Raw genomic sequence first — 14158 nt, forward strand, 5'->3', positions numbered from 1 at the left:
AAGGCCCCGCACAGCCGCTTCTATTTTTCTTTCGCTCTTTGTACTTAAATAAACTTATTTTAAGGGGCAAAAAAAATAAAAAATAAAAAATAAAATAAAATGATACATGGAGTTTAAACCAAGTGAAATTACCTGATGATTACTGAGCTTTCCAGAAAGCAGAGAAACAAATGATGCGAACTGAATTTCACTTTCATTCCTAATTTATAGGGGTATTTCTTGTTTCTTGGATAGAAATCACATTACACTACTTCACTCTTTGGGAGTGGCGGTTAGCTGGGAAACTACAAGGTTCTAAATAGAACATGATCGACATCTAGTGGCCACAGGCAAGGCCTCTGTGTGATTTTTCTTGGCCAGGGACGGATGATGTCGCAAAAAAAGGATCTTCGGAGAAGGAAGCTGAATTCTTGAATGGCTTTCTTCTCCCTCACCCAAGGTTGACCCAATTTTGCCATTGCTTATTCCTGCAAACAAGGGGCATTCAGCTAATGCAACTAAATAACATGAACTTAATCACTTTGTGCTCCATCTTTAAGCTGTACGAAATGCCAAAGAATAAAAGAAATGAATGGTCAACCTCTTTTTTTTTTAAGTTGAATCCAATCAGGTGTTTATATTATGAACAAAGAACAACAGAGGACATTCTTCATTTCCTTTAAATTAACCTCCTGTTTTTCTCCCCCATAATTGTCTGCCCAGAAGATGTAAATAAAACAACCAAGTCAGAATTGGATTTTTCCAGAATATTATTTTCCAGAATAGTCCTTAGTAGCCACTTCTGGCTGAAGGAAAGAGAAAGGAGGTAGGGATAGGCAGGGAGGATCTCAACAATGTCCCCCCGACTGCTGATCTAGTAAACAACAAAATGAAAACACCCACAAGGTGCAAGTAGGTAATATGTGTTCTCCTAGTTGGTATTGGGCATCTTATGCAACAGTACAAACATGTGCTAAAAGATCCCAGGAATTTTTGTTGGTTTGTTTTTGTGATATGGAGCAGGTTGTTTGTGTCGGTGAACATGCGTTATTTGTGTATGGGTGTGTCTGTTGGAGGAACAGCCTACCGATTCATGGCAGGGTCACCCGATGGATTTAGACAAAGAAGTCTATTATCACAAAGGCCTTGTTGGGTCAGGGTGTTAACAGTAGCTGTTGTGTTCCCATAGCAACCTGGGGATGGGTTTAGCCAGGAAAGAACAGAGGCCCCATGCATAAATGACAGAATGATGACAGTGGTGGCTGGACTAAAGGAAGCCCAGGGCGAGATAAAAGTGTTGGAAAAAGAAATACTTACATGCCATGCACCACAGATTCTATTTTAGAATTGGTACTGCATAATTCAAAATAAGTAAGTCAAGTTCACAAGGTCAACAGAGGCAATTGGTAAATAATTGTTTATTTGATCCTAACATTAAAGAATGGAAACATAATGTCTTGGGGAGAATTTATGGCTTAAATTGAAAAGAGAAAATGGAATAAATGAGGTTGAGGAAGCTGATTTGCTCGGGTTGCCCCTACAGAGATGAGGCTGTATCATTTGATCTAAACGAGGTGGTTATTTTTGATGTGTTTTCACTTCTCCTTCACTCACAAACCTTCTTCAGATGAGGTAGGAAAAATGGAGGTTTTAAAAACCTGTGCTCAGTTTCCTCACTGGCCTATCTAAGATGTCTAACTGAGTTCATTAGATTAAGAAATAGGGGTGCCTGGGTGGCACAGTCAGTTTAGCGTCTGAATCTTGATTTTGGCTCAGGTCATAACCTCAAGGTCATGAGATTGAGCCCCATGTTGGGCTCCCCGTTCAGCGGAGAGTCTGTTTGAGATTCTCTCTCTCTCTCTCTCTGCCCCTCCCCCACTCCCTGCACATATGCTCCTTCCTCTCGCTCTAAAATGAATAAATAAATAAACAAATCTGAATAAGGAAATTAAAAGTCAGAAATTTAAACAAATTAAAAATGGGTGTCCACCCCTCTATTCATGGTGATGTCCACAGTGTGTATCTCCTCAACCTTGTGAACTCCCTGGAACAGGCACTATTGAGAATGTGCCACAGAGCCAGAGAAAATGGAGGCCCTTAAGTTACCTTAAGGGATGTGTTTAGCCCCCCGGGAAAGTAACCCCAGCAGTGATGTGCTGGGGCCAGCTCCCGTCAGCTCACGTTGCCACATTCCTACCCCAGTGTCCTGGGGACTTCTCTATCTCTTGGGTAGCTGCCCACTAATCCTGACAAGGATCAGAATAACTAATAATGAACATCTAGAAATCTCATCACCTTCTACCAAATGGTTTTCACACCTACTTGTTAAAAGCAAGTGTTACGCTTGCCCCTGCAGTGTATGGAAACTGAGCCTTAGCGAGAACACAAAGTTCTTCAAGGTCAAACAGTGGGTGGTCGGTGGTGTTCCAGTCTGGGTCTTCGGCCAACAAGTCCCAGGTGATAATAGCTGTAGGGTCTTTCTCCCTCCAGACATACTTACATGTTAGTGGAGGACTGTAATTAGGAACTGGAAAAGCTTTTCAAAACTGAAGGATTAACTTTCCAATGTTGGGACTGTAGAAAATTTTAGATCATATCTAGAGTGCTTTGCCCTGAAATCAGGACAGCATCCTGCCACCGTGGGTTCTCTGAGACTGGCCCTGCTCAGACAGGATGGCTAGGCTGCTTGAAGGTTTTGGCGGCCTGGTTCATTTTTAACCTATCCTACAACATTCTAAATCAGGGATCCTGTTGTTAATCATTAGGTAGGACATTCTTATTAAGGGTGCCATGAATTTGTATTTGCTCCATCTCTTTATATAACCAACTGAGGCAAAGTCTTAACCAGGTCTCTGTAACAGATGAGCTTAGTTACTATCCATATGATTTATTATATTTCCAGAGGCTTTCACTAATAAAACAACTCTCCTTCCCCCCTTATCCTGATCTAAGTCCAATGACTCTCCTGAACAATTCTTCATGCATGTAAACCTTTTGCATCCCTAAAGAAAGAAAGGGTAGAGATGTTAAAAACAAATAACAAAAAAATAAACATAAAGGAGGAAAAGCAACTCTGGAGGGAAATCAGGATTTTGGGGTTCAATCCTGGCTCTGCTTCCAACTAACTGTATGATCTTGGACAAGACATTTAATCAGCATCTAGGTTTTCAGATGTGGGCAAAATTGTGTTTGGATCTCTTAGTTTTACAAGTATTCAACTTACAGCCTGCCAATAATTTATCAATAATTAATCAAACAGCCTAAACTATTTTGATTACTCTTCATTTTAATGGTGTATCTTTAGCTTTTAAGCATATGTGAATGTATCTCAGTGTGACCAGACAGAATCTATTAATTCTCCAGAAAATTTATGATCAGAAAAATACAAAGAACAGAGAATACACAAGTGACCTCAAAGCAAGGTGGTTTTCTCTTGTGTACCTAAACCATCACAGAAAACCTTAATAGAAAACGTAGTCAGTTTGTGTACTCACTGATTTTATTATTGAAAAGATACAGTCTTTCTTGTTCCCAGGATGTTTGTTTTCTAATGTGAAGGCACAACATGGTACCAAGACATTTGCTATCAGATCATTTTGCAGGGAGGGGAAGTAGAAGGAACAGATAGGAAACAGATAGGAAAGAGAAAGGAGAGGAGTAGTGTATGATAAAAAAAAAAAAAATCCTTAAAAATCTGGAAAAATACTCTGGTTCATAAAAATGTTTACTTAATGAATGCCTGCTTAAAACTAGGCAGAGTAATTTCCACAATGAAAAAATATAAACATGAAAGAATATATTCTATCAAGAGTCTCTAAATATTCTAAGTCCAAAAAGAAGTCCCCGACTATAAGATTTAATGGAATAAGTTGTCTATAATATGTCTTTTTGTCTAGACATTAAACTTCTGGTAATTTCAGCTATGTTGTGCTCAACTGTAATTTAAAAAAAAATTATGATTTTAAAGAAACTAAAGAAGGTCTCTGAGTAGCTGAAAGAGCGTTCATGTAGCTCATAGCTTTATATCATGGAAGAGGCCTTCAGACTCCTATTTACTTTTTCTTTATAAAAAGTCTTATCAGGTTTCCAAACTGATGTAAGCTTCATAAGACTTCATGAGACCATTTCTTCTGAAACCCTAGTACTTAACACAAAGCTTAGTACATAGAGGGGGCTCAATAAATATTTGTTACCTAATGAGAAGATTAGAAGCAGTATGTAGTAGTTGAGGTTGTCGGAGACAGATACACACAATTGAGAAAAGTGACAGTTGGTGGTCTGAAATCCATGAAAGAGTGACAAAAATCGTGAAAACCAGACACAAAGCTCACTGATTCAAGGACACAGAGTTCCATACATCTACTAACCTCTAAAAGGTTATAGCATGGATAAAAAAAAAAACACCAAACAAAAGAAACCATTTGCCATCGATAATAATGATCTAGAGTCATTAGGATAATATCAAATTTTGTTTAATATTCAATTTAATAAAACTCAGGGAACCATACAGTACACTTCTAAAAGATTTTCACTGAAGAGGATTAAAATATTCAATTGGAACACTTCGTCTCCTCCTATGCTTGATTTCCTCTTCTAAATGTAATCTTGATGATATGATACTGTGTACCTTAAAAAAAATCTTTGCTTCTATTCCAGGATTTCTAATTCCACAGTGTCTCTGGTAGACATAGAAAGTATGCTTCTTCTTTGTCCTTTTGCGTTATTAAGCTTCTCAGTACAGAATTTTAATATATTCCACATATCAGATCTTCCTGTTTCAGTGACAAAACAGTACAGAATTGGATCTGCAACACAATTTAAACTTGTTAATGCAACCGTGATTCTATACATTTTATAAGTCTGCTTCCCAGACTTATGGTCTTTAAAGATAAGTTCACTGAAGTTCACATCATGCTCTAAGATGCTGCGAATCAGCAGCATCACATGAAAGGGAGTAAAACACAAGACAAAAGTCAATGTGATGCTAACAAGGAGTTTTATGATTCTCTTCTTTTCACTGTTTTCCGTGGCTTGATTATGCTGCACGGCTTGGTAGACCTTCTGGTTGCAAATCATGATAATGACCAGTGGTACTGCATACCCCGTACATGTCCTAAAGAAGTTGAAATGGATTTGCCACTTCTCCAGGGGGTACTTGTCGTAGCATAAAGTAAAATTAGACTTCTTGGCATCACAATATTCTATAGTTGTTTCATCTTCCCACAGGATAATACCATTGAACATGGTTTCCAATACCCAGATGGCTAGGCTGACCATGAAGGCAAATCTTCTTGTCCTTAAAAAAGAAAACCTCAAAGGGTGGACCACAGCTAAGTACCGATCGATGGCGATGCAGGTGAGGAAGGCCGTGCTGCTGTAAAAGTTCATGTACATGAAGAATGCACTCCCCTTGCACAAGGCAGGAGAGAAGGTCCAGTTGTCATTATTCCAAGTGTAATCAATCCATAGAGGGAGAGTTAATGTGTAGAGCAGATCTGAGAGTGATAAACTGAAGAGGTAAATTCCTAGCTCATTCCCCTTCTTTGCTTGCAGAAAAGACACACATAGAGATCCGATGTTGGCTGGGACACTGGCTATGACCACAAAGATGTAAACAATCGGAAATAAATAGTGATCCAGGTCGTGCTGTTCTTCAATACATGTGCTGTTCATTTTCTTGTATGAAGGTGGCAACTACATTTGTTCTCAGAAGGTAAATAGCAAGGTCAGTTTTGCCTCCTTCCAGTTTGTTTTTAACATCTTTTTTACTAAAATGTGTCCATTTTTCTTTGTTTTCAAAAGTTCTGATTCATTCATCGGTGCTTTTAAAGGGTGGATGTAGACCAATTTTCACAAAGATATCAATGGTTGGAAGTCAGAATCCAGCCTCCTGACAGTTAGCCACAATGGCCAGTGGATTTTGACGAGCAGAAGTCCACGTTCTTATTATCACAGAATGCTGATGAAGAACCCTCAGGGACCAACGGGGTCATCCCTCAGCATCCTCAGAGTGTTGTCCCCATTTTGTTTCTCTTCACAAAACTCGGGAGATTGGTGCACACATGAATATAGAAGGCTTTGTTTTCACAGAGATTAACATCTCTTTTTACCATGCCTTTGTTTCTGTAATGAAAGATGAACTAGAATAGTTTAGATGTTTAGCAGATGCATCACGCTTTTGAAACAATCTTCTTTTATTTCATTTCTTGAAGATATCAAAAATGTATTAAATTACAATGAAGGTGTTTAAAAAGGGAAATTATTTAATTGACTTCAGTGAATGAAATCAAGCTGAGAAATTTTACTCTATTTCAAATAAGAATTACCCACAAGGTGATAGATTAGAGGGAATTCTATTTCTCACTGGACATGATCACAAAGCTAAAGTTACAACGTTAATTTCAGAGCTAATAAAAATGGCAAATGTAATGATTTGTTTGTAATCAGTAAATGCTTTTGAGTTGTATGATAAACTGTATAGTTATATGATTTCAAATGTTTAATTTTGTATGCAATCTAGGTATGAGGCACTTTCACTATCCGCTTATTAGCCAAGAAAATATTGTCACAAGAAATGTAATAAAGTGAAATATTTTAAAATATAGCAGCTTGCTAAAACTTCATAAATAATTAGAAACACTGCCTCTTTTTGTTTTTCCTTCGCTTCCTTCATGGGCACATTATCTTTCCTGTACTTTTGTGAAAGAGAGGGCAGAATATTCTTAATTCTGGGCAAAATCTTGTCATCATCAGCGTCTACCTTTGTACCTGATTGTTTATTAGCTTAGTTTTTTAAAGGTCTGATGTTATAGATTCACATAGGAACAGAGAACCCATTCTTCTCTTCATAGTAGAGTAGAGAAATACTTCTGTCTCTATTCCTTTGCTAGCGAGGCCTATTAGTGCTTTGGATGATTTATGTGACAGGGAGCTTCACAGGACCCTCTGTAGAGTAACTATGCAGAGAACAAAAGATTTGTCTTCTTGTTGTGTGCTTGATGACACCAAAACCACCCATTTCCTAGTGTGAGTGAGCCTGAGCACCACAGAGGCCTTGCCACCGCAAGTCACAAGAGTTCTGCTAGAAGAAAAAACCATGTTCAGAGTACCTATTTATATGTCATTCTTAAAACAAAGTGGAGAACTAAAATTCCCCAAATCTTCTTGTTTTACCACACCTAGAAATATGAACAAAATGTGAGAAAACAACCTTTTAAATCAATAGGTGAAACTTCCAGAGAGGAAAAAAAAAAAAAAAAAAAAAACTGTGATGGAAAAAAGGAAGTGGGAGCTGAGATCAGGAAGGTAGGTGAGCAAAAAACTCTGGATGTCCTGGAGGCATATGTGGATTGGAAGAAGTAACTAGAGCCTCTAATGCAGAGAAGCTGGAGACAGAGCTCAGACACACACAGGCAGGAAGTGGTTCTCTATATCCCACATGTGTGGGGATCCTGGAGCCTCTGCTCTCACACAAAAGGTGAATTAGAAAAATAAACATAAGAAACAACAAACTGGACAGCTCCTTGCAGACAGCAGGGAAAGTTGGCAAGTTTCCGTGAGGAGCCATGATGAAAAATCCCTGAGTATTCATGGCTTCTGGCTGGTCCTCACTCGGGAATGGGGACTGAGTCTACACTCTTAGTTTAGTCCTGCGATCTGCACACCAGCCATGAACTCGTGCTGAATCTATGTGCTCAACTTCGTCAGTCATCAAGGGAATTCAAACTAAAACCACAACAAGATATAACTATACACCCCCCTGAATAAATAAAATGAAAAAAGAAATTACCAAGTTGTGGTGAGGATGTAGAGCGCCTGGGACTCTTATATACTGTTGGTTGGAAAATTGTTTTGACACTTACGTATACCGTGTGATTTAGCAATTCCATTTCTAGGTATATGGTCAACAGAAGTACATACAGGTGTTTACTGAAGGATGTGGGTTAGAATTAGGATATTCATAGTAGCGTTATTTGTAATATCCCCCAAGTGGAATGAGCCCTTGTAGTAGAATAGAGAAGTAAATAGATAAGTAAATTTTAACACAATTGAAATCTATACATCAATGAAAATGCACAAATTATTGCTGTGTACAATAACACAGTTGAAGCTCAGAAACATAAGGCAGAGTGACAGAAAAAGGCCGGCACAAAAGAATATATACTATCTGATTAAAAAGTAGGTAAAGTTAATCTACACTGTTAGAAATCAGAGCAGGGGTCCATTTATTAAAGGCTTTCTATGTGCTAGGCACCATTTAAAATGGCATGCATATTTTTTATAATTTATGTGTTACTACAATTCTGTGCTATTTATTATAACCTTATATTACAAATAAAGAATTGAGCCATATATTAAGCCATTACCCTGGAAATACCTATTTAATCATTGGTAGAACTCTGGCCACAATCCTAGGTTGGAATGTTAAATAAAGCCTCTTGACTCTTAACCATTTTGCTTTCTGCTTTTTGCATAAAAATGCCTTAGAAAGCTGAGGTATTTTTGTAGCAATGCAGACCAGCTTTGTCGAGAAAGAAGAGAATTATTTTCTATTTTCTACTGAAATACTAGCACCAATAGATTAGTACAAGTCTTCTAGCCATAATAACAGATCTAATTAAAGAAAATAATTTGTGAATAATCATCTCTGTAAATTGAATAGAAAGTGACCACATGTTTTCTAGAAAACATCACTTGCATATTGTCTGTTAGACTACACAGGCTTCAAATAAACTTGTAAAAATCATCATCTCACATCATGTCCTCACACTTAGTAACAATGTGTTGTTATGTGCCCATAGATTTCTTTTCTATAATGGATAATGTATCGGATTTACTTAGACAGGCTCTAATTTTTCCTGCACTTGATTTGAGAAATAGATGGCTAAAAGGAGCATATATCCTGCTACCACACTCAAAACAATTTCCCAGTTCTTAAGATTCATGAGGCTGAGCTTCGAGGAGTCTATTGTTGATTTCAGGAATCCCCTGTGAACTATTTCAAGGTTGAAATTAATTATCTTTCACCACTCATAATGTGGTAAGGAAGAAAATGTAGATAAGACCAACTGTGAGATTGATATATATGTAGCATGATATGTCTGCATTGTTGCAAAAGTCATGTGTTGTTGAAGCCGGCATCTATCTTGCCAGTCCAGATGCAAGAACCAACCCTACCTAGAGGGGCGCCTGGGTGGCTCAGGGTCCTGGGATGGAGCTCCGCATCAGGTTCCCTGCTTAGTGGGGAGTTTGCTTCTTGCTCTCCCTCTACACTTCCCCCCGCTCGTGCTCTCTCTCTCTTCCTCTCTCTCGCTCACTCTCTCTCTCAAATAAATAAATAAAATCTTAAAGAAAAAGAATGAACCCTAGAGGTTATACCACCTGTGGGCATGGCAGGGCCCGCTAGGCAGCCTGTAGGAATGCAACCCCATTAACTTACAAGTAGTTAATCAGCACTACCTTAAATATATAATTACTAAATTTACCAAATGAAATCTCTAACAGAAGGAATAAAGATGTTTTTCAGAATCTAAGTCTCCTGAGATGGAAAGGACCTTCAGGGGGCCAGATGAAGCAAGATCAGAGCACCTGTTAACAAGACCTCATGGGCCTCCACTCAGTAGTGTCCACCTTTGGGGCCCCTGGGTGGCTCAGTGGGTTAAGCATCTGCCTTCAGTTCAGGTCATGATCTCAGGGTTCTGGGACTGAGTCCCATGTTGGGATCCTTGCTCAGTGGGGAGTCTGCTTCTCTCTCTCCCTCTCCCCCTGCCCACCACTCACACTCTCTCTCTCAAATAATAAATAAGATCTTAAAAAAAAACAAAACAGAGCGCCTGGGTGTCTCAGTTGGTTAAGTGACTGCCTTCGGCTCAGGTCATGATCCCGGAGTCCTGGGATCGAGTCCCACATCGGGCTCCTGGCTGAGCGGGGAGCCTGCTTCTCCCTCTCACTCCCTCCCCTCTCATGCTGTTTCTTTCTCTCTCTCTCTCTATAAATAAATAAATAAATAAATAAATAAATAAATAAAATCTTTAAAAACAAAAACAAAACAAAACAGTGTCCACCTTCTCAGGAGACCTCTGCTAGCATGATCTCATAGGCCTCCACTCAATGATACCCACTTCCTCAAAGACCCCTGCCCCAAATTTTACCCTTCAGAGCCCTCACTTGCCAGCCATTGGGGAGCTCAGGACTCTAGAGTATTAGCTCCCCATTCTTCTGGGTGGTGCCACACTAATAAATACCCTACCTTTCTTCACTGCAAAACTCAGTGACAGTTTTAATTGGCTTGCTGCACATTAGATGGACAAACCCTTGTTTAATTTGGTTATAAAGTATCATATTAAACATTTAAATATCAGAAAAAAAAAGAAGTCAGGTAGTGGTTACTTTGGGGGAGGGGCCGGGTAATGACTGGAAAAGGGCATGAGGGAGACTTCTGAGAATTTGTCATATTCTGGTTTTGCTCTGAGTGTTCATTCCATGAACGTGTTCAGTTTGTAGACATTCATCAAGCTGTACACTTAGGACATGTGCATTTTTCTGCATGTATGTTATATTGCAATTACAAAGTTAGAAAGTAGAATCAAAGGCTCTGTGGGATGAGCTATAAAGAATCTTGACAGCCAACCATCATCTAAATTACCTGCAGATGGAGCATATAGACCTTCTTAAGAACTGATAAGATTTTACTTCTTTTCTCACATATAAAAAGAAATTCATAGAAACCAAAGCAAACAATAAATAATATAAACAATATGAAAATGAATTCGCCAAAAATGAAAGTTTGCCATATGAAAAAACAAATATCCTAGGAACCTGGAAGAAGTAAATACAAATCATCCCTTGAGGAAAGTTCTCTCAACCTAGGCTTCAAAGAATTCTCTCAGAAGGAATGGATGGTTGCCAGAAGGGAGGGGGCACGAGGGTGAGCCAGCTGGGTGAAGCGGAGTGGGAGACACAGGCTTCTAGTTAAGGAATGAATAAGTCACGGGGATAAAAGATACAGCATAGGGAATATAGTTGATGATACTGTAATGGTGTTGTATGGGGACAGGGCAGCTACACTTGCGGTGAGCATAGAATAAGGTATAGAGTTATCGAATCACTATGTTGTCCACTGGAAACTAATGGAACATCGTGTGTCAACTATATCTCAATAGAAAATATTAAATAAAAAAAAAATCCTCACAGAGTTCTAACAAATATGAGTTCATTAAAACACACACACACACACACACACACACACACACACACAAATTAACCACTGTAAGATTCATCAAAAAATGAGGAAGATGAGTAGCAGATCCACAAGAGCTTTAGAATAAAATTAATAGATATACAACACAAAACAAGTATGTTTAATAAGAAATAAAGGAGGGGCGCCTGGGTGGCTCAGTTGATCAAGCGTCTGCCTTGGGCTCAGGTCATCATCCCAGGGTCCTGGGATCGAGCCCTGCTCAGCGGGGAGCCTGCTTCTCCCTCTGCCTCTGATCCTCCCCCACCCCTCTCGTACTCTCTCTCTCCCTCAAATAAATACATAAAATCTTTTTTTAAAAATAAGAAATAAAGGAAGGAATTTAAACTCATTGAAGAGAAAACTAGCATACTGCAAGATAGATCTAAGGAAATCATACAAAATTATCAGGGTGTTAAAGAGATGGGAAAAAAAACAAAGAGCCATGGAGGATAAAGCGAAAAGGTCCGCATATGTTTAATTAGAGTTCCATAAGAGACAGAAGAGAGAAAATAGGGAATGTTTGCAAAGATAATGACTGACAGCTGTCTAGCATAGATGATGAAGGACATGGAATCCTCAGATTTATGAAACCCAGCAAATCCCAAATAGGATTAAAAACAAAGATGGAAATCTACATTCACTTAGACACACTGCAATGAATCTGCTGATCCAAGACTAAGAAAAAAAAGGGCCAGAGAGAAAAAATGGAGTACCTACAAAGAATGAACTGTAGAGTGACAAAGGACTTCACAGAAGTAATAACAGAGACCAAGAGACAGTGGGTTGATATTTCCAAATGGCTATGAAAATTTATGTCATCCTATAATTATATACCCAATGGAATTAAATGTCAAAACCAAAGCAAAATTAAGGACAGTTTAAGATAAACTACCACTGAGAAAACTGACCCCCCAAATCCTCATAAAAGGGACCTCTAAAGGATAAAAGTGAAGGTAGAAAATGACACTAGAAAAAAGTCTGAGATGCACAAAGGGTTGAATAAGCTACGGAGGATGGAACTCTGCTCCGATGGCTACACAGGGTCCCACCTATCACTAGGCTCACGTGTCTGGGAAGAACACAATTCAACCATGAAAATATCCTTCCTTGGGACCAGGACTGAGAGGTCAAGGCAGGGGTCGGGGGTGGGGCGGCAGTGGGTGCCCCTTCCTCCTCTATTCATCTTAATAAGTATGCATCTTTTCTTTTAAGGAAGAAAAAAGGATGGATAAAAGGGAAACATAATTTTAGGAGGATTTATAAAGTTCTCAATGGAATGAATTTCTTTCTCTGTAAAAACATTTCCCGCCTTGACTAAAACCATCACAAGATCAAATAGTTTGATGAAGCAGATACAGAGTGTCCTCTCTTGGATAACAGAAGCAGTGGTAATGAGGCTGTCGTTATGCGTGTGGCTCTGGAGCCTTTTTGAAAGACTCTCACAGCCTTTGGGGGGTTTGTGACCCTGGTGCTTCTTCTCTAAGTTTCAGTCTTCACAGGTAAATTTAACACTCACTTTAGAGAGTTATCGTGACAACAAAGTGAGAACACACATAATGTTCACGGCACATGGGAGGCCTTCACTATGTATTGGATGAGAGTACTGTTCTAATGACACACTGCTAGTCTGCAGGTATCCTTTGATATCCCCTACATGTCCTGAGAGGAGATCACATTTGGTCATCTACCCAGAACATAGTGGAGACCCCAGGGGCACTCAGAGTGTAATTTGTACAGCAACATCTCACATATGATACCAAGCTCTGCAGATAATAGTTGTTGAATTAATTTGTGTGAATCTGAGATTTTTTTTGCTTTTGAGATTTTAATGGAATACACAGTTCTTATTATTCATACCTCTTTTCAGATATCATTTTTACTACTTTAACAAAATTTTGACAAAATTGTTTTTAGAACCAGTGTTGAGAAATTTGGATAAGTTTCTAATTTTGACTTGAATTTTTACCAAATGCCAAAAGAAGATAATCCCCAGTGTATTAAAATATATCTATTATTAACCAGGTCCTCGAATAGTACAAATCATTGATGACAATGTTTTCCTAGAGGTTATAGGAAACATTTACTTCCCTTCATTGATCGGTTTAATAGCTGCTTATTAAGACTACTATGTGCCAGATACTGATAGCCACTTTTTAAGTAAGAATTATGACTTAATACTTATTAATACTGGAAATCCTATTTCCAAATTTCACATTACTTCTGATGACATAAAAAGTATCATGAGACCATCGTACCAACCAGGAAATGGCACAGGATGACTTTACAGTTGGGAGCTGGTAGATTTCTTCACAAAAAATTCAGTTTGCCAATATGAGGTTTCCTGAAAAGGGAACGGAGCATAAAAATTCCTCTTTTGCATATCGGTAGTTTTACCTAACTCTTTCTAAATATCATTTTTGACATCCTTTTACCACTGCTCAGAGAAGAGGAAACCATGTGTCAGTCTCATTTCTTTCTCTCTTACAAAGTTCTGCTTCATTGCATTCATATAGCCTAAACTCGATAAAAGGTTGTGAACATTACTGACAATCATGCCAAAGTATGTCATCTACATAAAAATCTTATTTTATTGTTTAATCATACACTTACCCATGTTTCTTGGGGGTGACGATCTTGTCCACTGCGGAGCTGGATAAATCTGCTTGCACCGAGATGAGAAACTAACCCTAGTGAGGGGACGGGAAATTGCACTCATGTTTCATCACAAAACAATGAGGAAGTGACCTCTTAATGAGGATTTACATTATCCAAATTTGAACAAAAGAAGTCTCCTAAATGTTTTAAAAGATGTTTTTGTTTATTTGTTACTGTAGTATAATTGTTATGATTCACTTTCCTCTTTGCATCTTAATCACAATGTATACTGATATTATATGTGTTTATTTAATAGAATATGTACTAGAATTTCATGTAATCACT

The 14158-nt window shown here is 38.5% G+C and overlaps 1 protein-coding gene across 4 annotated transcripts; it reads right to left on the bottom strand.

Moving 5' to 3' along the window:
- Positions 1–3203: 3203 nt before the first annotated feature.
- Positions 3204–13909, bottom strand: GPR65 (G protein-coupled receptor 65). 4 transcript variants are annotated; one of them, XM_027572765.2, is made up of 2 exons: positions 13829–13909; positions 3204–6102 (listed from the first exon to the last, which is right to left on the bottom strand). In XM_027572765.2, the coding sequence occupies exon 2, from the start codon at positions 5650–5652 to the stop codon at positions 4627–4629; it is 1026 nt and encodes a 341-aa protein (XP_027428566.1). In that variant the 5' UTR covers positions 5653–6102; positions 13829–13909; the 3' UTR covers positions 3204–4626. The 4 variants fall into 4 exon arrangements, with proteins under 4 accessions (XP_027428566.1, XP_027428569.1, XP_027428568.1 ...); XM_027572768.2 differs by having other exon boundaries at positions 3204–6119; positions 13829–13886; XM_027572767.2 differs by lacking the exon at positions 13829–13909 and adding an exon at positions 13478–13559.
- Positions 13910–14158: the final 249 nt, after the last annotated feature.

Source organism: Zalophus californianus, chromosome 6 (assembly GCF_009762305.2).
Source record: "Zalophus californianus isolate mZalCal1 chromosome 6, mZalCal1.pri.v2, whole genome shotgun sequence".
Taxonomy (NCBI): Eukaryota; Metazoa; Chordata; class Mammalia; order Carnivora; family Otariidae; genus Zalophus; species Zalophus californianus.